The sequence below is a fragment of the Telmatherina bonti genome (genome assembly GCF_933228915.1).
Source record: "Telmatherina bonti genome assembly, chromosome: 6".
Classification (NCBI taxonomy): Eukaryota; Metazoa; Chordata; class Actinopteri; order Atheriniformes; family Telmatherinidae; genus Telmatherina; species Telmatherina bonti.
Window position 1 is genome coordinate 19,777,108 of NC_136624.1, and position 25,650 is coordinate 19,802,757.

The window sequence follows — 25,650 nt, forward strand, 5'->3', positions numbered from 1 at the left end:
AATTCCTTGGACTGTACCAATTCGAAGGCTCATCAAGTCTGAGGCTCATAAAGCCTCCCACGGAAACATGAAATGGTTCATTAAAATGGTTCCCCAGTTTAACACCTCATTTCTCTCTAATACCCCAGATGCACTTTTAAGTAGCAATTAAATAATTTCTGGGGCAATAATTTGTTTTTTCTCCCTTCCTATTGTGAGTCTGTTGACACCAAAACTACCTAGCTAAGATTTAATTAGTATTTTTCTACTTTATATTACTCCTCAAGTGGTTTGAGACTGCAAAATTAGTTACTGGGTGTCCTATACTATAAAAGTTAAGAATTAATGCCTGTCAGTTTGTACCTTTTCTTTATTTTCCTGGTCACAGTTGGCACACTGCACTTTCTCCTCAGCATCTGCGTTATTGTCAACAAGGAACTTAAGCAGACGATCCTCGGGTGGGAGGGTGTTATTTCCTTTTACTACTGAATGGTAACTATAACAAAGGAGAAAAAAAAAGATCAAGACATTTTGAGAGGATTAAGAGAGAACCATGAAATACATGATAAAGGTAGTTTATCATATATTTGATGAAGCTGTGACAAATAATTCAAACTGCACAGACTGATAACAAAAGAACAGGGACTTAAAAGCAACAGCAATTTGTTCTACAAATGCTATTTCTCTAGTCTCATGCCAGATTAGTTTTGCACAACTGTTTGTTTCCAAACCCAAATCTGAGGTCATGATTTACATATGTACATAAATGACCAATATCACATTTAATAATAGCACGATGATGTGCAAATTACACAAAAGAATACACAAACTCAAGTCCACCAAGATCTTAGTCTTAAATAGCAACTTGAATGTTGTTATTAATAGCTAAAATCCTTCTCTGAAGTTCTACAGCAACTTAATTTAAGCTCCTGGGTTTCCTGGGTCTCTTAGTTTTAAGGCAAATGAATATTGTGCTTAGTGGTTTTCATTCTCATAGTTTAATTTACATTTTTGACTTTTTGTTTCTTTTCTTTTGATTAAATGTGATCAGGGGTTCAGAGCCATTTTAGTTATTGCTATGTGTGAACCTCTTTCACAGGTTAAAAGATGAAGCAACAACATTTTAAATCATAACAGGCAGCAGCACAAGTATAGGGCAAAGGAAAATAAGGGCAGAAATGACTGGACATTGTGAAGGGAAAAAAATGAATACCAGTAATTGTCTAAACCTAAATGTCTAAACCTAATGAGCAATGATTTATTAAAAAAAAAAAAAAAAAAAAAAAAAAAAAAGTAAAATCTGTAAACCACTAGTTGTGCAGATTAATTTTATTGCTCAAATAATAGATAGAAACAAAAAGTAAAAGCAAATTCCAAAATGCCTAAACTATGATTTTGGAGTTTAAAAAAAAGAAGAAAATCACAGTAACAAAAAAAAAAAGACAAACATATTTGACAGTAAAAATGAATAAATAAATAAATATTACTAAAGCAGATAAAGAAAAATCGGAAAACTTCCATACAAAAGTGAAATATTTTTAATTAAAGATGTTTTGTCTGAACCAAAAACTCCAAATTGCGTTGGCGTAGTATTGCAACCATAGCAACGACCCTGAGGGGGGCAGCACAGATCTAAATACTGCAGTCATCGAAGAAGAAGATCCGGAAGAGTCGATGAAACAAACGCGTGGTGTCGTCGGAGCTTCACTGTCATCCAGAAAGTTCTCGCATAATAAATTTCTTCCAGTTAAACAAAAGGTTATGTAGATAGGCTTTTTCCCCACCAAGAGTTAAATTAATAGCAGAATGTCAGTTATTTCTGAGGAAAATGTTCGGGGAGGCAACGTTTTCAAGGATATTAGCGCCGACGACGAAGACTGGCAGCCGAGTGAGATGGAGAGCCTGTGTATGAACTGCTACCAGAACGGTACGACACGTCTGCTACTGACCAAGATACCCTTCTTCAAAGAAATAATCGTCAGCTCTTTCAGCTGCGCTCACTGCGGCTGGGCCAACACTGAGATCCAGTCCGCGGGTCGGATTCAAGACCAAGGCGTCTGTTTCACCCTGAAAGTCAAATCAAAGCAGGACCTGAACCGAGAGGTTGTGAAAGCAGACAGCGCGACCACCAGAATCCCGGAGCTGGATTTTGAAATCCCTCCATTTACTCAGAAAGGCTCGCTTTCTACCATCGAGGGTCTTTTAGACCGAGCAGTCTCAGGACTGGAGCAGGACCAGTCTGTAAGGCGAGCAGCAGATCCGGAGGTGGCTGATAAAATAGATGAGTTCATCTTGAAGCTGAAGAAGCTAAAAGAAGTTGAGAACGAGTTCACTCTGGTGATTGAGGATCCATCCGGAAACAGTTTTGTGGAAAATCCTGCGGCCCCTCTGAAAGATGAGGCTCTCACCGTGTCTCTGTTTAAGAGGACCGTCCAGCAGGATATGCAGCTTGGTATACGGGCTGATGATGACCTGAGTGAAGAACCACCAGGGGATGACTTGGAGACGATGAGAAATGAGGTTTTGGTTTTTAACACAAACTGCCCAGAATGCAATGCGCCAGCCTCCACCAACATGAAACTTGTCCAGATCCCCCACTTTAAGGAGGTCATCATCATGGCCACTAACTGTGACAGCTGTGGCCACCGGACTAATGAAGTGAAATCGGGTGGAGCTACTGAGGAGCTCGGCACCAAAATCACCCTGCATGTCACCGACCCTTCAGACATGACTCGAGACTTGCTTAAGTCCGAGACGTGTGCCGTCATCATCCCTGAGCTGGAGTTTGAGCTGGGAATGGCAGCGCTGGGTGGGAAGTTCACTACCTTGGAGGGTCTGCTGAAAGACATCAAAGAACTGATAGTCTCCAAAAATCCCTTTGTCTGTGGTGACAGCAGCAACACAGATCGGGTGCAAAAGCTAAAAGAATTTGGTGAAAAGATAGACAAGATTATCTCTGGAGAACTGAATGTGCACCTGATTCTGGATGACCCAGCTGGAAACAGTTATTTGCAAAATGTATATGCCCCTGAACCAGATCCTGAGATGACTATTGAGAAGTACACTCGCTCTTTTGAACAGAATGAGGAGCTCGGTCTGAATGACATGAAGACTGAAGGATACCAAGAGGGAAATTGATCTGAACCAAAGGACTAAATCCGTTCAAAATTAAAATGTCTTGGCATGAACCCAGTGTTTTTACCATGCTCCATATTTTGTGCCATTTTCAGTTTGTTTTTAAGTTAAAAAGTGGGTACAATTTTACTTCTAAAGGGTCTCACATCTTAAACAGTGAGAGGAATTCTAAGTTGTCTAAATGCATAGTGAAAATAATTACTGAATAAAAGTACTTTATTTGTTAAATGATGTGATTTCTGCGTTTAAATTAAAATAAATTCAACGGAATTAATTGCATTATTGTGGTATTCCAGAAGATGGCGCTGTTATCATTGTTTAGAATGACTTTCAGAAGACCACAAACTACACCACCAACGTGTAGCTTGTAAGGCCAGTAAGGCCAGTAGTCTGCATCTTAATACCACAAATAGTGCTGGCTTCATTTACAGCATGGCTCTGCTCTAAATTTGGCGACTCACAAAAGACTGCACGAAATTTTATGTTAATTTTCTTCACTTAATTTGTATCTGGTGTGCATTATTCACTATTTTGTGAACTCCATTTTGTTTATTCAAATAAAAGTGATGAAAATAAAAACATGTATATGGTGTATCCTGCGATGGATTAAAATATTCTTTATTATACATAATTTTGATTCAGTTATGATGGAGGGATTGTCTTCCCTCCGTCACAAGATGTTTAATCCAGTTTTCATAGCAGCAGGATTTTACTGTGTTCCACTCATAGCTGAGTGGTGAATTCCTAGATTAAATAGCTCTTGAGTAAGCAGCTGTTAGCAGGATGCAGATGAAAATAGACCTTACAGTACCAGGCAGTGACTTCAACTACTCCAAACCCATACAGTAAAGCACAGAAACCAACTGCCTCTGTGGTTCTTTCTACAAAATAATGTAATTTTCAAGATTTAAAAAAAAAAAAAATTAGTCCCATATGTGTGGATAATAGCTCTGTTGCTATGACTGACTGACACTGCTGACTTTTCAACATGACAAACCAACCTATAGGTAAATAAATAGCTGTGAGGCATATACCAGTAAACTGAAACAGTCAAAAATGCATCCATGTTTAAAAAGTTACAGATTGGCTACAGTTTTAAAACAGCTGCTAGTTTAAGTGAAAAACACAAAAAAAACCGAAAGTAATCTATATTTTGTTACATTAGCAGACCTACCTAAATACTCAGGTGACCTTTGCAACCTTTCATCATGTGCAAAAACTGCACAAAATGAGTAGAGGAACACAAAGATTACAAAGTGGTGACCCAGGCCAGCATAAACCTAATGTTTAGATCACCCAAACCGCCAGTTTCTAGGTGTCAGGCAGCAAAATAGGTCAAAGCTCTTTTAATGTTGTGGCTCATCAGTGTATACTTGGATCAGAAATAGCTGATATAGCTCCGATATAGCAGAGTCCAGAATGATTTGGTTTTTGAAGTGCTTCACCGTGTGGAACTTTAAAGAGGGTTTAAATATTGTCGGCCAACCTCTTCTATACATCCCTGCTTGAATGATGGAAAGTTGAGACAGTAGCCCTGAAGGTGACTGTGGATCACGGGATCTTCCTTAACTAGGGATGAAATGGATTGGTATCATGTGACTGCTTTTGATTACTCTAAGCTGATGGCACTGCTGCCAAATACCAGTATGCTTTGTTTGATATGTGACTGGCCTTAATGGAACTTGCATCCCATTTTAGTGTTGATGCCATAGATTTAATAAAAGAGTGAGATGACCCTGCAGCTGCTGCAGCCACTCAGACCCGCCCCACCCACACCTGGTTATCATTAAAACAACAACAGAGGAGCAAGATGGGGTTGTAAATAAAATCCAAGCCAAATAAATCTAGAAACTTGCTTCAACAAATCCCTATAAAGAGTGCTGTACATATTACACAACATGTGTGAGCCTGACCAGCCACAAAGAGCTACGTCTTACCCACAGAGGGGGCAGCTGAGGCGGCTGTCATTGGTCCGACCTCGCAGGCAGCGGGCACAGAAGATGTGGTAGCAGTCCAATAAACATGGAGATTTGTACTGCTCGTGGCACAGGTGACACACCAGGGGGTGGACATTAGCACAATCCACATCACACAGATTACCCAAGTTGGAGAAGATTCCTCCTGCCATCTGACAACAGTGTGAATAATGACAAATTATGAATGTACTGCTGATAGTCCTCTAAAGCCCACATCATGACATCACTTCACAAAAAATGTTGTGGTGTTGATCTACAGTCCAAATATTCCAGCCATTTTATAAGAGAGGCTAAGCCAGCAGAGATATGAATATATATGTATGTATATATATATATATATATATATATATATATATATATATATATATATATATATATATATATATATATAAGTGTAATATTGGTCTAAATAAACAAACAGAGCTTTTTTCTCATCTTACCTTGTCAGACATGAAATAAGAACCTGTAGACTCTGTTACCACACAGTACATAGATCATAATTACATAACATCAACTTCAAGACCAAACAAAACCCACTGAAAATGTAGTAGGCCAGTCTGCAGAAAGAACTAAAAGCTACTGTCTTACCTTTCGGTGGTGCTATCAGCCACCCCCTGCAGGAATGACAGCAATGCAGAAACTCTTCAATAGTAGGCTGATGGGGTCTGTCCACCAGGCAGCTGACAGCACACACTTCATGCCAGCCCCCAAGTGTTGCCAGAGTTAAAAAGGGACATTTAATATTGCTGTGGCAAACAGACTAGAAATACTGTTGTCCTATTTTTATTGTCATGCTGTTATTACACCTTGGATTGTACAGAAGAGAATATACAACTAAGTGGAAATTATAAGCCTGCAGACCACTGGATCTATAGCAAAGATAAATATGAAAACATGTCATCTTAAGTCTAATGTGCAGCTAAATACAGCCTTTATTATATTCTATGTGGGAATATTAACTGGGTTTTTATGATATTTTTATTCTAATTTATATACTGTAGCGTTTTTATCTGGTAGCCTTTGGCAGCCAGATAAAATATGTGTTTGAACCCATTTTACAGACCTCATACGTCCCCTTTACGTTTATATTAACGTTTGCAATAAAAGAAGGACAATGGTATCACCTTATAATACAGTTTGAGTATGGAAAACAGTTCTATTTATTACACTACTAATTACTAAGGTGCATATAGTATGTCAGCCTTTTTAATCAACATCAGATAGATCGATTCGATCGATTTAGCTGGCGGGTATTTAACTTCCTGCGCAGTCGTCGCCTCTTCCTTTTTGCTGAACGTGTCAGCCATGGCCCCCATTGTGAGTAGTAGAATGATCAAATAAAGTACATTTTCACTACTTATCTTTGCTGTCTTTTTCTGTTCGCATGTCTATATATATATATATATATATATATATATATATATATATATATATATATATATATATATATATATATATATATATATATATATATATATATATATATATATATATATATATAATTGGGACATTCAAATATTGGAATCACTCTTGCGTTATTGTTTTATTATCCATTATTACTGTGCCGTCAATAAACACGTTGGGCTAATAAGTAGTGCTAATTTGAGCTAGCAGTGGCTAACGTGACTCTGATAGCAATGTTTTCTTATTTAATATAACATATGTCCCTTTAAGCAGTGGCATATACAATCTAGGAAACATTTAAATTAACCACTTACAATACTTTGGCATTGTTGACAAACCCTTAATTTCTGTGCAGGTTTAGTTATATAAACTTGTTATGATTATTTGCACAGTTTTAAGCATACTTTGTTTGTAACCTAGAAGAAGCAGGTGGTCAGGAGACCTGGTGGGAAGAAGAAGAAGCAGCTCCTGAAGTTCACCTTGGACTGTACTCATCCTGTTGAGGATGGCATCATGGATGCTGCCAACTTTGTGAGTTGATCTGTTCAGATCAGATGACATAATGCCTACTGTAGCTGTCATATATAACAATGCTGCCCTCTTATGATGATCAGTCCCATTTCATATAGAAGTTACATTGTTTCATCTGTGTAATAAGGGTCATATGTACAAACATGTACAAAGCTTTTCTCTGTACTTGCAGGAGCAGTTCCTGCAGGAGCGCATCAAGGTGAATGGTAAAGCTGGAAACCTTGGCGGAGGTGTGGTTTCCATTGAGAGGAGCAAGATTAAAATAGCAGTGAACTCAGAAGTTCCCTTCTCAAAGAGGTACAAATGCAACACAACTCTTGACATTTAATATAAAATGGTTAATGACAGTCCGATGCCCATCAGGGATTCTCAACAAACCCAATAGATTCTGTCCATTAATCTCACCTTTATTCTGCCCGTGGAACATGCTCATAGTCCATCTCCAATGTGTGTCTGAATAATTATGTTTGATGGCGTTTGCACTCTGGCTGCAGAAGAGTTGTGGTTTATAAATGGTTGGGCCTCAAACTGTGTGCTCAAACTCTGATCACTCGCAAGTTTTAACCCATATTAAAGCAGTTGTTGCCACAATTAGGGCCCTTATTCCTAATATATGTAAAAGACAAGGCAAGGCTACAGTATCTAAACGTTTGTGACAAGTAGGGATGTCACAATTACTTTATTCCACAGTTACTCACTATCTGAAATACTTTGATTCATATATTGTAAAGATTTCTTAAGATTGTCACATTCCTTTAAAAGATTATGTACATATGCAGATCAGTGCAAGTTCTGTAGACAAAGTTACACCTCATCCCACGTTGCCATTTGTGTTGCAATGTTTTTGTTCTTTTTGAGGCGTGCTTCAGTGGCACAGTATGACAAAGGAAGATATCTTTTACAAATAAACATATTAGGTCATCTCTGTCAGATTTATTTTTGTTGTAGAAAAGTAACGGTTTTCATTGTGGAGGACCGGCCTGTAAAGAATGACATAAAACCTTAGGAAAGGAGGAAATGCATTGAATATGTTTCACTCCCTGCACCTTTATATGCTAAAGTAAAGTGCTTAGTAGTTTGGTTGAATATACAGCTAATGTAAAATTAAAATGAAACATTATTGTGTCATTTGTAGTTTTCCAGTCATGTATGACTAAAGTTGGCTTTACAGTGCAATGCATCTAGTTCAATGAATGCAGCATATGGATAAGAAAGCTTCTCTGTTCACACATAAAACCGGCATGAGGTCCATTCCTGCTAAGTTATCAGTGGGCTTTAGAAAAAACAGCATTTAATTTCCAATATATGGTCTTGTTTATTTATTTTCATTGTTCCAGAATTGCTTATGATTTAAACAGCAGCTATCTGCTAAGGGACAGACAGATAAAAGGTGGTTTCATGTGATTTTGCACATTTATAGTCTGCTGAAATTATCTGACGTTTAATCATTGTAATGATCTTAAAATCATGTTTTTTTTTTGTGCAATAATCACCAAAGTCCAAAATCATTGCATCCCCCGCTGTACACATTTTCTTGCTGTATAGATATATGAGATATACATGCCCCCCCCCCCCCCCCCCCATCTTGTTGCGCACAAACGTCCTTTTCTGTGGCTAGTTTACAAGATGTAGGGTTACAAATGTTTGAGGTGACTGAGGCATACTCCAGTTTTGAGATAAATCCAAGTTCAGTCAGCGGTCGCTTCACCTAGGGTGAACATTGCAATTTGAGAAGCTCACAAGTGCATCCCGGTACCTGAACAAATACCGCGCATAGCAGTTGCTTTTGAGCATTGTGAGTTGGTGAACAAGTAGCTGCTGCTGCTAAAAGCTCATGTCTTTCAGAGTCGGGTTGAACTAATTTTCTTATTTTAAATGAAAATACAATCAAAATCAAAACACAACTCTGTGTAGATGTTTCTGTTGGGTGACATTGTACTTAAAACATTATGGAGTTCTACTTCTGGTTTTTATTTTATTGCAGTGTCTATTTCAGATTGGCTGCTGAAAAGTGAAAACAGTGACTCCATCAAGATTTTAGTTGCTTTGAAATATCATGTAGGAAAGCAGAGATAGTAGCAGAAATCAGATGTTAATCGCTGACAAGTTAAGAAGCTAATTTTTAGTTTTTCTCTTGTACTGATAACACCATCTTTCCCTAAAATATTTATAGAAATCTATTTTTTAGCAACATCCCCCCCGTCCGAATGTGGCTACTATAATATATATGATAAAACATATCAATTAATGAAAATTACACTTTTAATACTAGGTAGAAATGATTAATAAATAATTTTCCTTCCGGGAATAATATTATATTTTTTGTTTTATTTCAAACTGCCTGGGTAATGAAAATCCTGTGGGTATGGGTATTGTACTTCTTAAAATACATAAGATGCCACCCAACTGACCACAAAAGTTAAAAACAAGAAAATGTTATCTTGTAAAAAAAATATTTTTCTTCTTTAAAATACCAATATTTATTCTTTACAGTTTCATTAACATTACTTAGAATAGCCAGATAACAAAACATTGTTGAAATTGGGTTAAAAGCCTTGGTTTAAAGAAACGTTTTTGCCTTTCCAGTGAGTGCAAAAGGGAAAAATAAGTACTGTTGTGTATAAATGCAAATTGATGTTCTGGGTTAAAACATGAACCATTCTTCCAGTTTTTGCTTCATTTAGAATCTGTATAAAACAATTTTCCCATTCACGTCCAGCACTCACATGACATGCCCGTGATCGAGTATATACAACAACTTTTATCTATCAGTTCTTAACCAGTAATTGTATTCTATCTCTGCAGTAATCTATTCAGCAAGCAACTATGAAGATGTAATTATTTACTGCCTGGGTTGCAAGCTGCTACAATTTATGTCCTGTGTGTTAAAGAATGTAAGACTTAAAGGTGCAGTATGTGACAAAATAAAAGGTCAGTGACCAGAAACATGTGTATCGTTAGATTAATAACTAAAGTAAACACATCCACATACATTCCAGCTGCCATGTTTGTTTTACCTTTGTGTCTGAATGGACAAATTGTCTGGAGGAATAACCCTTTAAGCTTTAAAACCACAGAACTGGCTTTTTTTTTTTTTATATGTGCTGGAACACCATTTGGGACATGTAATGCTTTAAAAGGTTCATAATAGAAGGCAGTACACATGTAAATCATTTTGAAGTAGGTACCTGTAGTGCCGCCACCACCTGAAGCCATTGGATCCACTCAGATAAAAACATTCCCATCTGGCAGAGTTCTGGCCACTGACGACCACTTTCCATTCATCCAAGTCATTTCTATGCCCATTGATTTTCACACAACACCTCCACCTACCACCTGCAGAGGATCTCTGCTGGCTCTGCCATCGTTGGCTTTATCACAGATGAAGATGGTAGGAGGGTATAGAAAACTTGGGCAGGATTTTGAGGACTCCTTGCTAGTTGAACCACCTCCAAATCAACATGGGGAAACCAAAGAACTGGTGATGGATTTATGCATTTGGACTCCCCATTAACACCAGTAGACATCCAGGGGATGTGTCTTGAGATGGTGACATTTAAGTACCTGGGCGTTCACTTAAAAATAAACTGGACTGGAAACTGAACACTGTTGTACTGTACAAGAAAGGTCAGAGCAGAACTTCACCTGATGGGAACACTGGGGTGTTTTGGATTCTAGGGCACACTCCGGAACACCTTTATGTCACTGAGGTGGCATTAGCCATTTTTTTTTATTAAGTTATATGCTAGAGCAGCAGCTTATCAGTTGCAGACAGGGAAAAAGTGAATAAACTGATTAGGAAGGCCAGCTCTGTACTGGGATGCTCCTTGGACCCAGGTGAGGTTGTAGGAGATAGAAGGAGGATGGTTAAACTGTTTGCCATGTTGGAGAACAGTTTCCACCCCGTCCAGAACTCTGTCAGCACTGCAGAGCTCCCTCAGCAACAAACTCATTCACCCAAAGTGTACCTAAGCTAGCTCGTGCAGGTCCTACCGTTCTGGAGCAGTTAAGACTGTATAACAAACACTGCTCCTAGTAGACCACAAACACACACATGCACAAAATGAAGGCAATATATTGTGATCACACTTAGATTATTGCGACTGTTATCAGTTATTTATGAGTTTCCTAAAACCATCAGCACTAGCAGAACACTGCCACCAGATGGCGCCTGTAGCCTTTTAGGTCTCAGAGTTGACATACTCTCATCAAGAAGTCACTTGAAAGTTGTCACAAACCCTGATGCAAGCGACATGTCATCGTCACTCAAACTGAATTTTTTCAGAAATGAAGGGTGCATTTACAACTCATGTTTGTTTTAGCATATTTCAAATAAATGATGAGATGGCAATTGGATGCTGGATGAATCTTGACAATTCAAAGATCAGAAAGATTTTAACCAAACTGATGTGCACCGTCTCCCTCACTCTCTCTCCTCTTTTTGTTTTTCAGGTATTTAAAGTATCTTACAAAGAAGTATCTCAAAAAGAACAACCTCAGGGACTGGTTGCGGGTTGTAGCCAACACCAAAGAGAGCTATGAGCTGCGCTACTTCCAGATCAACCAGGATGAGGAAGAGGAGGATGAAGATTAGACTTGACACCTGCCTTAATAAAAACGCCACACGATGAAAAAAAAAAGGTTGTCCTCATTTTTTATGTTGCCTGGTTATTTTAAATCAGTTCAGTTTCAAGTGGTGTGCTATAGACATAAATAACGTAAGGTTTTGTTATTTAGATACATAATTAAAGTGAGTTATTTTTCCTATATGAATTTTTATTATGTTTGTTTGGCTCCTTTTTATATTAAATAAAATCTAAAAACTGTTTTGAGAGATCCAAGTAGGTGACAAGGACAAAAAGTAAGGCTAATGACCGGTACAAACTGGCATGGTGACAATGAGCTGTGGTTGCCACATTGGAAACACCTTCAGCTAATAAAAGGAACTTAAATTTGTGCTCTCTTGGGGGGCATCCTGTCTTACAGCGTTGGTAACCTTGACAACAGATCTGTGGGAGTCAGGACTCCTTTCAGCACATGCAGGATTTAAGCTGCACTGATGTGTTGCCTGTTTGGGTTTTTTTCTGATGTCGGAGTCTACTGAGACCGGTTAGTTTGATGGAAAGTTTTAGACGTTTTACAAGGTCTAAATTAGACCACCAAAGTTTTACTACGTCAGTGTGCCTTTCCAGAGAATCGAGAGAAAGGTTTTGGATGAATTGTGCGGAAGCTTTTCGAGAAGGCAGAAGTTTCTCATTTTTTCCGACTTGCCAACACAAACGTGCCGGGGATACGCGAGAGTGGCCGCCTGTTAGTGGCGCGAGGAGATGCCGCGCGACTCTTATTTCTTTTTCTAGAAAACACTACTAGTTAAAGTGATAAGTAGGAGAGTATGACTAACTAGTTGTAGAGAAATTATGGGATGTATCGCCATGGCAACCGACCAGACGTCACAAGCTGGGCATGTGTGTTCCATTTTTGTCTTTCTTATTTTTCAGACTGGAAGACCTGGATAGAGATCAGTGAGAAAAAAAAGTATATATAAATGTAATATTTTTAAATTTATTTTTCTAAAAAAAAAAAAATAATAAAAAAAACCTAAAAATAAAAAACTCGAATAAAGCCACAAATTCACGGGGGAAAAATAAATAAAAAATTGAGCAACGAATACAGTTTTTTTTTTTTTTTTTAAATTTTTTCCTTTCTTTTTTGTTGGCGGTGAAGAAAGACACTCGGCTGCGGCGTCTGGAGGGTTAACTTTCTGTATTCCCAGCCTAAAAAGAGGTTTGGGGGCTATGAGATAAAGATGCCGGGGTCGCTGAGTAATGAAGACGAGGGACAAGACGACATGGATTTTGAAGACGACATGCCAGGTGAGGGAAAGAGGGGGGGGAGGCGGGGTGTCCTTCAGATTATTTTGCGCCGCTACGCCTTGAATGCGGGGAAAAGGGCTTGTCCTGCGTTCCTGAGACCAAAGAGGAGGAGGAGGAGGAGGGGTGGGGTGCAATAAGCAGAGTCATGACATTTTTTTCCCCCCTGTCTGTACGACCTGGTGTCTTAAAGGTGGAAACGTGTTTTTGGATTTACCCCGGCTCTTGTCACATTCAGCCTGCTTTAGGGACATGATGGAAACCCTGCCGCATGGTTTCTGTGGGCTGTGTTTTCACAGGCTGAATGCGTGTACTAGTGAAATGCCCAAGGCAACGCCAAGTAAAATAAAAGAGCAAGTTTTGATAATAGATATGTTAAAAATGGCACTTAATGCTTTTCAGTGGCAGTATGGGCTTTGTTGTGATGTTTATTTGTCATGTGCTGTTAAGTAAAAAAAAAAAAAAAAAGAAAGAAAGAAAGCAGGCTACAGGGACGGCATCCTTGTTCGTTTAGTACAGCATGCGGTTTGCCTGCTGTTGCGACGAGGTAGCTTTTCAAACTTTAATCTTTTTTTTCTAGCACTGGTTACAGAGGTGTAAAAACCACGTACAAAAAAAACGGAATTGTGTTTTAATGGCTTTCAAACAAATGAAAGTCACTGCTAGCATCCCTGCAGCTTTAGGTCGTCTATATTAACCGAAATTTCATCCCAACCCATTTCCTTGACATCCATTCCAGTCACATGATGGCTACATGCAAGCTAAAATTTCATTCTTGTGACTGCTAAAATGTCGCTAATGACCACCAGAGTTGAAGCAACTGTGTTTTACATCTCTTAAAAGGGTCAGTGTTTTAACTCACACTTTATATTTTGTAGTTAAGACACATAGGCCAATGAAAAGTGACATTTTGGCTGTTATTTTACATGTTTATATTTGTGGCTGTAGATGTTCATCACTAATAACATGATTAGTTGGGAAAATGCCTTTTCCATGATCCTCAGTATAGTAATAAGCTTGTTTTTTTGTTTTTTTTTAAATAACAAAATCATCATCCTCTGTCAAAGCAAGTCATGAACAACTAAATATCTTTCTTCTGGTACAGTGTATTGGGGGCTAAGATGATAAAGTGCCCTGTTGTAGCATCCTGCAGGGCACCACCATCCAGGCATCAGCTCAGCCAATGAACTCACTGGTTTCATTTATTTCCCTCCTGCAGCTTGTTCTGAAAATCAAATGGTTTGATGTCAGGGGCAAGACTTTAATAATGCAGCTTCACCCTCTGCTTCCCTTTCACATCACAGTGTTACAAAAAGATGGTACAACCAGCACAGAATAGTCATATCATAGATTACCACATTTAGCAATTAATAAGACTTTATAAATTCCTTTTAACTGGCTTTGTTGTTCTATACATGGCCTTTCTGAGAAACCTGCATATGAACTTGTTTCTTCCCATAAAAGAATATTGGCACATTAGGCTGATAAGCTGGATCAATGCCTGCACTTTTGTTAAGATGTACAGGAGTGAAGGAAAATGCCAGACAGATTGAAGAGGAGACACAGAGGGATGTTTAAACATCACCTGCGACTGCGAGGCACAGCCTTTAGGAGGACGTTTTTGGTTATCTATGCATGCAAAAGAAAATATAAAATTGTTTATTGTAGGTGTTTGAAAAATTCACATTTTCATGAGTCATTGAAAGTTTGTTTGTATTTTTTGTCTCACTGAAGCTTAACACCATATGTTGTTCAGACATATAATTGGTTTTTAGCATATTTGTTCACTCTCAAAAATCTTTGACCATGCCACAAATCTCCTCTTTGTGACGCTGGTACTGGAAGTAGTGTGAAGTTAACTTTCATCAACAGGTATCAAAGTTACAGACAATGTCAGAGATCCAGGTCAGAATTTTCCCAGCATCAGTGTGAATGTAGAGCCGCTGAGACTTTAGACCCTTGAGTGTGGTATTTTCTCAGCCTTTTTCTTTTATAGCCTATGGAGTGACCTAAGCCCCTTTTGTTTTACTCTGGATGCTTACACTGTCAGATAGTTCCGTTTTGTTTTCTGTTTTAATTGCTTTGTTCTTCCCTAAAATTGAAAGATTATCATGGGCTTTTGTGTGCCTGCAAATGTTATCCCCAATTGGAAAAGGTTCTATTTTTGGATCCCTCACTGTGAAGGATGACACAATTTTTTTCCTGCATGTGCACATAGCCCCAGCATAAAGGATGCGTTCTCGTGTGTGTGTCTGTTTCCAGATGATGTATATTTCTGGCCTTAACCAGACCCATTCTGTACCTTGACTTTGGTTTTGACCTTTTATCCCTTAAATTATTTAATTTTCTGATATGACCATCTTCGTCATGAAGGCATTTAATGGCAACACTTATCTAAAAGGAAACTACTGTAAAGCTTTTTTGTGAGAGAAAGGGTTGATAACATTAAGTGGACATTTCTACTCAGGGGCCAACAGAGAAAGGATCAGTGTGTTTTCTGGAAGACTTCAGCTGTCTTAAATTGGAGTTTTCTTGTGAATCTCTCATCTCAAATGGGTCAGTCTGTTGGCCAAGCCCTTGCAAGAAGGTCTGAAATGTGTATGTCATTCCACCACATAATATAAATGACTTGTTTGCCAAATGGAGCTGTTGTGTAGTGCCAGACCTCCCCTTGTCACATGACTGAGCAAGCTTCCCTCCTTCCAACACCTGGCACAGCCAGGTCCACTCACCAAGCAGAAATCATTTCCCAGATGGCTTTCGCATCTGAGACTTCACAGGCCATTTACTGTAAGCAGGGTTTAGATTATAAGTGTTTATAGGTGTTGAAAGCAAAAAAAATCCCCCCAGCCCACCCCTGCCCTAATGAACCACATGCTTAAAAATGTATTACTTCTAAAGCATTTACAACTCTAAGACTTGTAGAAATACGGTGATTGTTTTTACCAGATCTTTAACAGTTACAATGCTCATATAAAATCATTATCAAACTGTTAGCATGCAAAGTGCCGGCATTTGTTTGTGAGAACTAAACATTTCAAGCAGGAGCTGTTCTCAGACCGAGATCCAAACTGTCTGTGTTTTCAGACCTGCTGCAGTTATTAATAATAATCACGCAATTATGAGTATTTAAACTGAAAAAGGTCATTTTGCACATAGGTGGATGAAAATAAAAGATTTGGCAAGCAGATGTTATTTTTTATTTGTACTTTCATGTTAATTGTAAATAACTAATTTTTTTAAAGCATTCATACATACAATTTATGCATTGTAAATATACATAGCTTACCTAATTCCAATGCAGTCCTGCCTGTTGTTGTATAAATTCCTTGCAAAAGACAGGAAATCACCAGCAGGAGTTATCATCCGGGGGCTATGAGTCTACATGTAAAGTTTTTTTGCAGTTTATTTAATGTTTACATCTTGCATTTTAAGTATGACACTCCGATCTCACATATTTAAACTATGCACTATAGTTCATGTACTTCACACAGTTATTTTCTGTTACTGGTTTGCACTTTACTTTTGATTGTCCGTACCTTGTTGTCGTATCGTTGTGACCTGCCAATGAACAACCAGATGCAAAGGAGCTGCGAGGGCACCTGTCACACATTTACATTTGTGTGTTTGTACTTGTTCATTAATGTGTGATGTTGTCCTTTTTTTAAAATACATAAATAAGTTCATAGGTGTTTAATAATTTCATTCTGCACAGTAGAGGTTAAACAACTAATAACACACAGATGGAAATTGGCTCTAAATAAACAAATACTTTTTACTGAAACAGTTAATCCTTACACCCGCAACACTGTGTCCCCACTGTCAAGTCTGAGTGATTTATTCTACAGGAAGCAGAACAAGGAACACACACTCAGGCATCATCTGGTGTATCTAATCAGTGATGTGTGGTCAGCCTGTCATTCATCATTCTCTCGTAGAAAACAAAAAAGGGTCTGCAGAGCGATCATCTGGGTTTTATGTATAATCCAAAGCTGTCATCTTGCTGCATCTGAGCCGTGTCATCATCTGTGCATCTAAGAAAGATGTAAGGCTTGCTGCGTTGCCATCATGTCTCGCCTGGCAGTCAGCGAACACACATCTGAGACATAAAAGAGCTCCCTGTTTGAAATACTGAATACATAAACTTCAGGCTTTATTTATAGTGAGAAAAATAATAAGTGGATAGAAACATGGATCTGTGAGGGGAAGAAAGAATGAATGTACAGTGTAATTGAGATACTAGGTAGATGTGTAAGTAATTTACGCAATTTTTTTTTTTTTTGTCCAGGAGCGCTTTTAATCAGACTATATTGGCCACATAAAGTACAAGTCAACCCCAGTTAGTGGTATAGATGTAATGACACATTCCACCTAGTAGCCACGCTTAACATATTAGCACTGCTGCTGATTTAAGCTTTAAAATTACGGTACTGTATGTATGTGCATTGAGTACCTCCTGCTAGCACCGCTAAATAGCAGATAAATGGCTGGTGAGGTTTGTGTGTCTACTACAGGAATCCCTCCTCCCCAGTCTCTCACTCCAGCTTCCCAGGGGAGCGGTAGACTCCGGGGCTGGTGTTGGCTGATTGACTCTGATACATGTGCTGCATATTTCATGTCCTCCTGTCTGTCAGCATGAGATGCTGGGAGCAGAGAGACTGGAAGAGACAGAAAGACACATAGTGCAAATGAGACCAGATCACCCTTCGCGGGCCAGCTACATCACATGTGTATCTCTCTGTGGGTCTTCTGTGATATGTTGTTTGGGGCTGTCTGTCCTCCTTACTTACTCCTCTGTGACCCACTGTGGTATCAGTGAAATCTGTAGCGCTCAGCAGTCAGCACGTTTGTTCACAGCAGCTGTGAGACTGTACAGCTGACTAGCAGCAGCCGGTCCCTTTAGTCCCAGCAAGCAGTAAAGGCAGAAGATATGCACTATGTACCTCAGTGGTCCTCTAGGGAGGTGCCATTTAACGGCAGGACAGGCACTTCATTTATTTGTGTTTTGACAATTAAAGTTGATCCACACCCAGTGAAGTGTGATTATGTGGTTTACTGTGCCAAGTGCTCCTGCTTGTCAGACATTGATTTCCAGTGGTTATTTCTAAAACAGGCTAACAGACATTTCACTGCACCTTTTTTTTCATATTGTGCAATTTTTTCCATTTAATAAAGGGATTAAATGTATTGTATTAAATACTATTTTAATTGAAAATAGCATAAAGAAAAATATTGGAAAGATTAGGAATCTGTTTTATGTATGTAGAGTTTAAATGATTATGAAGTCACCAGCCACTTTGTTGGGTATCTTGTTAATACCAAGTTGAACCCCCTTTCACTTTCAGACCTTAATCCACCGTGGCATAGTTTCAACAAGTTATCAGAAACATTCCTCAGAGATTTTGGCCCATATTGACATATAGCATCACACAGTTGCTGTAGATTTGTCGGGTGCACATCTGTGATAAGAATCTCCCAATAAACTACATCCCAAAGATTCTCTGTTGGATTAAGGTCTATAGAGGCCGTTTCAGTGTACTGAATACATGTATTGTCATGTTCAGTAAACCAGTTTGAGATTATCTGAGCTTTGACACATGATGCACCATTCTACTGGAAGTAGCCATCAGAAGTTGATACTTTGGTCATAAAGGGATGGAAATAGTTTGCAATATTACGCAGGTTGGTATGCTAAATTGGTACAAAGTAAGCCAAGAAAATATCCCCCATACCACACTACATTATACCATTTTGCCACTCTTCTGTAGTCCAGTTTTGTTTGGACTATGTGAATTAGCCTCAGTTTCCCATTGTAAGATGACAGAAGTGGCAGCCAGTCTGGCCTTCTGCTTCTTTAGCTCATCTGTTTCAAGATTCAATGAATGAATAAATGAATGAATGAATGAGTTAGGATGCAGACTTTCTAAACTGATAACTGAACTGGTAAGTGATAAAAAGTGACACTTACCTTACATGACAGTGGTTTTAATACCATGGAATAGACGGATATTGATTTGCCAGAGCTCCATGCCATGTTGCCATCACTTGTTTTCTTTAACCACTTTTAAAAGCTGGCTAATTAACGATTACACAAAGGTCAGGAAGACACATTTTACATGCTGTTAAAATGAAAATAGATTAGTGTTTTGTTTGTTTTTTTCAAAACATAATCAAGATATCACATTGATGATCATTATTTGTTCAGCCTGTTCCATTGATTACTATGATTATTCCTTCAAGCAGATAATGGGTCTCTTTTTGTGCCTCCAGATGAGGATGACGAAGGTGAGCGCAACACTGTTCCCCTCTCTTCACTCGCCAGCTTCTTCTCTGATGACGATTCCCTCAAACAGCAAAAGAAAAAGAAGCCCAAAAAGATAAAAGAAGGGAAAATACCCAAAGTTAAAAAGAGGAAAAAAGAGGTAAGCTGTATTTCATCCACAGACCAAACGTTCATGACCTCAGATTCTTCAGGCTGGCAGCAATTTTGGCTCAAGCTGTACCCCGAATGCTCTGCTTCGTACACCGTTGCTCTTTTGATGTCTTTGCAATTGGATCAAAGGTGTGCTTTGGCTGCTGGTCTGCTTCTGTAATCTAAATGAGAAGCAGTGGACTGTCTCAGGCCTGAGGGAGGCTGGCAGCGGTGTGGCATTTACTGCCAGTGTAAACTGTGGGCACCAAATGTCAGTTTAAAGTGTGGGTTTGAGCCTGTAGCACTGGTGCCGATGGCAGGGACTGTGGGCCACAGGCACAGTGTTTCAGCCAAGCAAACAGCAGGAAGCTTGAACAGAGCAGCTTCGATAGCAGAGCCTCTCTGACTTTTAGTCTTAAGAATTAGTTTTAGGTACATTTGCGCTTGGCTTTGACTTCAGTCTTATGTTGCTGTGTATACAACTTTAAAAGGGAATGTGGATTTAGTAAAGAGAGATCAAACACTTTCATTCTATGTATTGTTTGGGTTTCATTTAATGCAGGTTACTGTCTACATGCATTAAATAATGGATTTGTTATTAGTTCAGAAGTTGTACAGCTTCACAAGGCTGCTTTCCGAGGTTCCCACCTCAGTTATTACACACATTTAACATGCATTGTTGCTTTGGATGGGCTGCACGGTGGCATAGTGGTTAGCACTGTGGCCTCACAGCAAGAAGGTCCTTGGCGAGCAAGGCTTCGACAGTGCACCTTTCTGTGTGGAGTTTGCATGTTCTCCCTGTGTATGTGTTGGTTCTCTCCGGGTACTCCGGCTTCCTCCCATCGTCTAAAGACATACATGTGAGGTTGATTGGTTACTCTAGGAGTCAGTAGAGTGGTTGTTTGTCTCTGTGTGGCCCTGCGATGGACTGGTGAGCTGTTCAGGGTGTACCCTGCCTTTCGCCCAAAGACTGCTGGGATAGGCTCCAGCTTCCCCGCAACGCTTCATTGGATTAAGCGGTTAGGATAATGAATGAATGTTGGTCTGGATCTCACTGCATTTATTTCCATGTGATATGACAAGAATGCATATCCATTGCATCTTAACAGAGGTGCCCCAAAGCTTCATACTTTGGGGGCGCGACCACTTGTCTTTGGAACAAACAGTATATAACTTCCTTGGACCTCGCTTCTTGTTTTACTGCTATCCAGAGTAGACAGCATCAAACTGCACTCATCATTCTCCCTTGTCTCTGTGGTTTCAGCAAGAATTTATGCTTAACTCTCTTGAATATTCACTTGGATAAAAGACTGTCATGGTCCACTAAACCTTTCTCAGACTGATCTGTTGGTCATCCCAGCCAACCAGTCCTTTCAACACAATATCACCATAAAAATACCCTTTAACTAATGCTGTAATATTTATTTTTTTTCTGGCTGCTTTTACACTTTATAATTTAAGAAAAAAAAGCAACATGTGCCTGTCTCTGCATACTACCAATTTGCTGAAATAAGCCTTGGTTATCTCTTACCATGATTACTCTAATCTACTTCTAGCATGTCTCCAAGCAGAATTTCACGAGCTTTCACTTCAATCCAATCTGTGAGTCGGTATGTCCCTCTTTATTGTCAATAATGCCTTTAAGATTCATTCCTCCCGAGACCACCTCCTGTCCTAACACCCAAATCACATGAACAGGCCCAAAACACACTTACTTTACACTTATGTACTTGGTCACCGTGCACTCTAAAATTTAGCTCAATTTAATACTTGATAATGGGTAATGCTTAAGCCAGGATCTCTGACTGTCCTAAAGCTTGAATGTTGTTCGAAGACTCTGTTTACACTGCACAATGTGTTCATGAATGTGACTCAGCGTTTGCAAGGCTAGTATTTTTATGAGACATCTTAAAAACAGTCAATCAGTGTTTCATAAAGCATTTTATCTAACTTAATTTTCCCATCACACAAGCTTAGTAATTACAGGAATTTTGTGTATTGCCAGCAATTTCTCTGTGTGTTGGCACTGGGTTTAACTGTGTCAGTGAAATGGCCAGAATGTTTCCCACTGCTGGTTGGAGCTGCCAGCAGTGCTGCGAGGAGCTTGACTGGTCAGGCTGCCACCCAGCCCTTCGGCTGCATGTGGTAAACACTGAGCTCTGTTGGGTCTCTCTGAGCTAATGAGGTGGGGGGACTCCCTCCAACGCTCCTCTCTTCTCTCTGTCTCTCTGTATCTGTATTCTCCTTTTTCTTTCCTCTTGTCTCTCACAAGCATCATCTCACGCCACTTTCTGTGATAAATTCTTTCTTCCTTTCTTTCTTTCTGTCTTAGCTTTAAGCTGCTGCTGTTATTCACTTCCAGTCGCTCCCGAAAGGTTGCTGTCAGACGGGGTCCAAAAGTCAATTGGGGTCAGAAACTGTCAGCGGCACATCCCAGTCTGAGGTCGAAGCTGCTGGCAGGGAGAATGGTAGCCTTGGAAGATTGAATTATATTTCCTTTCCCTTTCTCATCTCATCAAAGAAAGCTACAATGAAAGAATGGAAGTTTTTTTTTTAAAATTTATCAGAAAACAGTTGATTTTACTGGTAAAAAGAAGATTCTGCTATAAAACCTTCATGAATTGGAGAGAAAGCTGCTTGTAGAGTGCAAACGTTTTACCAAGATACAGTCGGGTGGAGATGAGCCTCCTTCTTGTTTTTATAACTTCACTATTCTCCTTGGGATTGTGAGTCAACAAAGAGCTGTTTCTGATTCAGAGCAAAAGAAAGAGCCGTTGTTTCACAGCAGCAATTTTTTTTCTTCCGTTGAGCTACATTTAATTGAATATCCACTTCTTCATTCATTTGAGAGTTTCTGTGGCATCCACTGCAATCTCCCTGAGGCAGAGACATTATGGGGAAGCCTCTAATTTGATTACCTGATCAGCGCTTATCTGATTTTCTATCCCTCTGGAAAGTACAAGCGTCATCCGTGCTTCTGTGCTGCTGTATCCTCTTTTCTTCAATCGTATGTGTTTAACATTGAACTCTGGGCCACCATGAGGTTGTTGCACAGCTCTACCTTGTCCTTGTGGCAGTTCTGCTTCTTTGCTTTTCCCTCCTCCATCTCCACCCCCATCCGTATTTCACAATCTTCAATTTACTCTCTCTTTTCTCTCTCTCTCCTTCTTCTTATGCATAAATGAGATTTGTCTAGACGGGCGCCGGAGCACCGACTCTGCAACCACAGGCCTCTGCATAACAAGCTCGTTATGCAAACGTGTCTGATTGGCTGGCGCCGTTCCATTGGTTGCCACTGTGATGATGTGTGTTTGTGTGTCTGTGTGTGTGCGCACGCTTGTATATGTATGGCATGATAGAAAGAAAGAGTGAGAGAGGAAAAAGAAAGTAAGAGAAGTTGAGAGATAGACTGAGAGAAAATGTGTTAGAGGGGTAAGGGAGGGGAGCTATGAGATGTGAAGGAGAGAAAGTGAGAGGACGGGGGGGGGAGAAAACTAGAAAAAGAGAGAGAGAGACAGAGAGAGAGAGCCAGACACTGCTCAGATTTGGTCACCATGGCAACACAGCCAGGCTGCTGGTAGGGTTGGCGGGCGCTGCGGCAACGTGAGCCTTTCCTCTGCGCTACAGAGCAAAACGCCTGCAAGTCTCTCCATGCAGCCACGCAGGCCTTCTGAGCAACAGGCAGCAAGCTGAGCACAAAGCCGCTGTGCCCTCAGTTTACTCCCCTGCATGTACACACACATGTGTGGGCTTAATTGCATGCTATAAACCCACTTTAAAACATGTAAAAAGACACGAAAAGACAATTAAAATTCAAATATGAAATGTCACAGCAACGAATGTTTACTTGAAGGAGAGCTGCACAGCCATTCAGAGCCACATTCACCAATGAAAATTGTCACGCACATGTGCATACACCAACGGGAACAAAAGCGCATGTAATTAATTGTGAGGTGGATGAGGAGAGAAACAGCGTTCACTTTTTCAATTTTGCCTATACTAATCACACGCACACTATAAGCAACCTCCAGTGAATGTGTTCATGTGCAGCACTCCTGATCACACAAACAACACCTGTTAGCTGTTAAATCCATACAGCCGTCCAGATGTCTCATATTAAACAGGCAGAATGCATCTCAGTCTGTGATTGGCTGCTGTCGCTGAGGTAGCCTGTTTCTTGGTTTTCATGTATTGACAGCACATTAAAAGGTGCACCTGACTCCATATTAGCTCACTGCTGACAGTCAAAGGAATTTATTCAATTTAATGATTGCAGTAAAATTGATATAATAGTAAAGCTTTGACACTTTAAGATGATGTTATTTGATTTGTGAAAATTCCATCAAGTATAGCGCTTTCCTCTGACAGCACTTGTTTTTGTGAGGGTGTCTTATAACTGATCAGATCCCCAATATTTACTAAAATTCCTAAGTTTGTTTTGTTTTATTACTTCACATTTTCATCGTACAGTTCTTTTTCTTGCTTAGTACCTGCTTGTTACAAACAATTTAAACCTAGTTGTAACTGCTTTAGCATCAGAGATGAGGGAATAGTGTGCAACTCAAGTGTAATACACAGATTGCCGTTATTTATCTGTGCATGTTGAAACATTTTTTTTTCCTTTTAAAAATGTTCTGTTTTTTATGTGTGTGTGTGTGTACCTGTAAAACACCAAAGGCAGGACTCCAGACAAGAGTGGACAGCGACCTGGAGGAGACTTCAGAGGTGGAGGAGGAACAGGAATGTCCAGAAATAGGTTCTGAGAGTGAGAGCAGTGCATATGGCCCCACCAAAAAGAAGAAAAAGAAACCCAGAGAAAAGAAAGAAAAAAAGCCCAGGAAAAAGAAGAGAGATGAGGAAGAGGATGATGACGACGATGATGATGGTAACATGAAAGTAAGTCTGTTGTTAGGATGGAAACATTTAATATTTTCTGTTGTCTTCCTGGAACTGAAATTTAGAGTGTTTTTGTTTTGTTTTGTTTTTTAGAGGCATAATATTTTTTCAGTTTCCTTTTCCATTGTATCCATTACTTAAATGCTTAGTAGATAAAGATCATTATGAAGTTATTTTTTTACAAGCCCGAAAACATCTTAAAAAAGGATCAAAAGACAAACAAACTTCAAACAAAACTTGGTAGACTTGGCAGAAGAAGTTGAAATTAGCAAAAAAAATCTGAAAGAATATAACTTTACCTCTCTCTCTGGGATTAAAACAACATTACCACATTGTGTATTCATGAACAAACCTGAGCCTCCTAATGTTTGATTTAGAAGTAGACTCACTTAAAGACAAGGCAGATCGAATATTCACTATTAAGTGTTCTTAAGCTTCTTTCTTAAAATAGATTTGTAATTGTATTCAAATTCTCTATTTTCCATTACAATGAGAATGTGTTTATGTCAATGCTGCAAAATATAAAAAATTATTGACATCATACAAACGTCTACAATTGGTGCAGAAGTGGAAAGCAGCACTCTTTAGTACGCCTGAGCTTAACACCAAACTCTGAGGTATTGGGGTACTGCCAGTTGCTTTATCATCACAATATTTACTAGTATTGATTTTAGTTTATTGATGTCGTGTAGAATGAATTATATTCACCATGTAATATATATATATATATATATATATATATATATATATATATATATACATATATACATATGTGTGTGTTGATCTCTGTTCTCTGTACATCTACAGGAACCCAAATCATCCAGTCAACTGATGCATGAATGGGGTCTTGAAGATGTTCAGTATGGCTTCACAGAGGATGACTATAAAACCATCACAAACTACAAGGCTTTCAGTCAATTCCTAAGGCAAGAAACTTATTTTGTCTGCATTATCTTTCTGTTAAACAGCTTTTTTGTGTTTCAATTTCTGTGGACTGTCGGAGTTCCCAGCTAAGAGTCTTCCAGCAAGACTTCATAGTGAGACTAGAGTGTAGTGTGACAAGCAAACACTGCTCTTTTTGTTTGAGCTGGAAAGCTCGGCTGTTGGTATAAAGAGTCTGTCTCACCTGGGGCTGTCTGGATCGGCTAAGCCTTTGCTCTGACAAAGTGGAGCATGAGCTCCTGCAGTGCCCCCTGTGTGTAGTCAGCTGCTTGCTGGATGCCTGTGACAGCCGGGAGGCTCTGGGACTCAGTGCTGTGACCCAGTATCTTTCACAGGCCAGTGTGCCAAACCTCAAGCTGCTGCCTGACAAATCATAAACACGATATACACAGAGCAAAGCAAGGAAAACAAAACTTAAGGGGCAGTGGAATGTCAGCAAATCAGGACTCAGTTCCCTCCAGTGCAGAGGAAAGTACGAATTAGAGAAACAGGAATGAAGTGTGAC

The 25,650-nt window shown here is 39.3% G+C and overlaps 4 protein-coding genes across 5 annotated transcripts in view; 3 read left to right on the forward strand and 1 right to left on the reverse strand.

Annotated features, from left to right (window-relative positions):
* Positions 1-5,242, reverse strand: part of rnf207a (ring finger protein 207a) — a gene marked incomplete at its 5' end in the record, with an annotated part of 20,336 nt that extends 15,094 nt beyond the window's left edge. Inside the window, 2 exons of the mRNA XM_079242457.1 lie at positions 343-475; positions 5,052-5,242. Of these exons, the coding sequence (XP_079098583.1) occupies positions 343-475; positions 5,052-5,242 (324 nt within the window). The remainder of the gene's footprint in view (positions 1-342; positions 476-5,051) is intronic.
* Positions 1,655-3,581, forward strand: zpr1 (ZPR1 zinc finger). Its single transcript, XM_079242458.1, has one exon. The coding sequence runs from the start codon at positions 1,786-1,788 to the stop codon at positions 3,115-3,117; it is 1,332 nt and encodes a 443-aa protein (XP_079098584.1). The 5' UTR covers positions 1,655-1,785; the 3' UTR covers positions 3,118-3,581.
* Positions 5,243-6,371: 1,129 nt separating the features above from the next.
* Positions 6,372-11,651, forward strand: rpl22 (ribosomal protein L22). 2 transcript variants are annotated; one of them, XM_079241617.1, is made up of 4 exons: positions 6,372-6,407; positions 6,915-7,025; positions 7,198-7,322; positions 11,478-11,651. In XM_079241617.1, exons 1-4 carry the CDS (start codon positions 6,396-6,398, stop codon positions 11,617-11,619), a joined length of 390 nt encoding a protein of 129 aa, XP_079097743.1. In that variant the 5' UTR covers positions 6,372-6,395; the 3' UTR covers positions 11,620-11,651. The 2 variants fall into 2 exon arrangements, with proteins under 2 accessions (XP_079097743.1, XP_079097744.1); XM_079241618.1 differs by having other exon boundaries at positions 6,918-7,025.
* A 791-nt stretch (positions 11,652-12,442) lies between these two features.
* The window catches only part of chd5 (chromodomain helicase DNA binding protein 5), a gene marked incomplete at both ends in the record, with an annotated part of 36,545 nt that continues 23,337 nt past the window's right edge, over positions 12,443-25,650 (forward strand). Inside the window, 5 exons of the mRNA XM_079241641.1 lie at positions 12,443-12,490; positions 12,799-12,898; positions 19,166-19,317; positions 23,985-24,203; positions 25,011-25,129. Of these exons, the coding sequence (XP_079097767.1) occupies positions 12,443-12,490; positions 12,799-12,898; positions 19,166-19,317; positions 23,985-24,203; positions 25,011-25,129 (638 nt within the window). The remainder of the gene's footprint in view (positions 12,491-12,798; positions 12,899-19,165; positions 19,318-23,984; positions 24,204-25,010; positions 25,130-25,650) is intronic.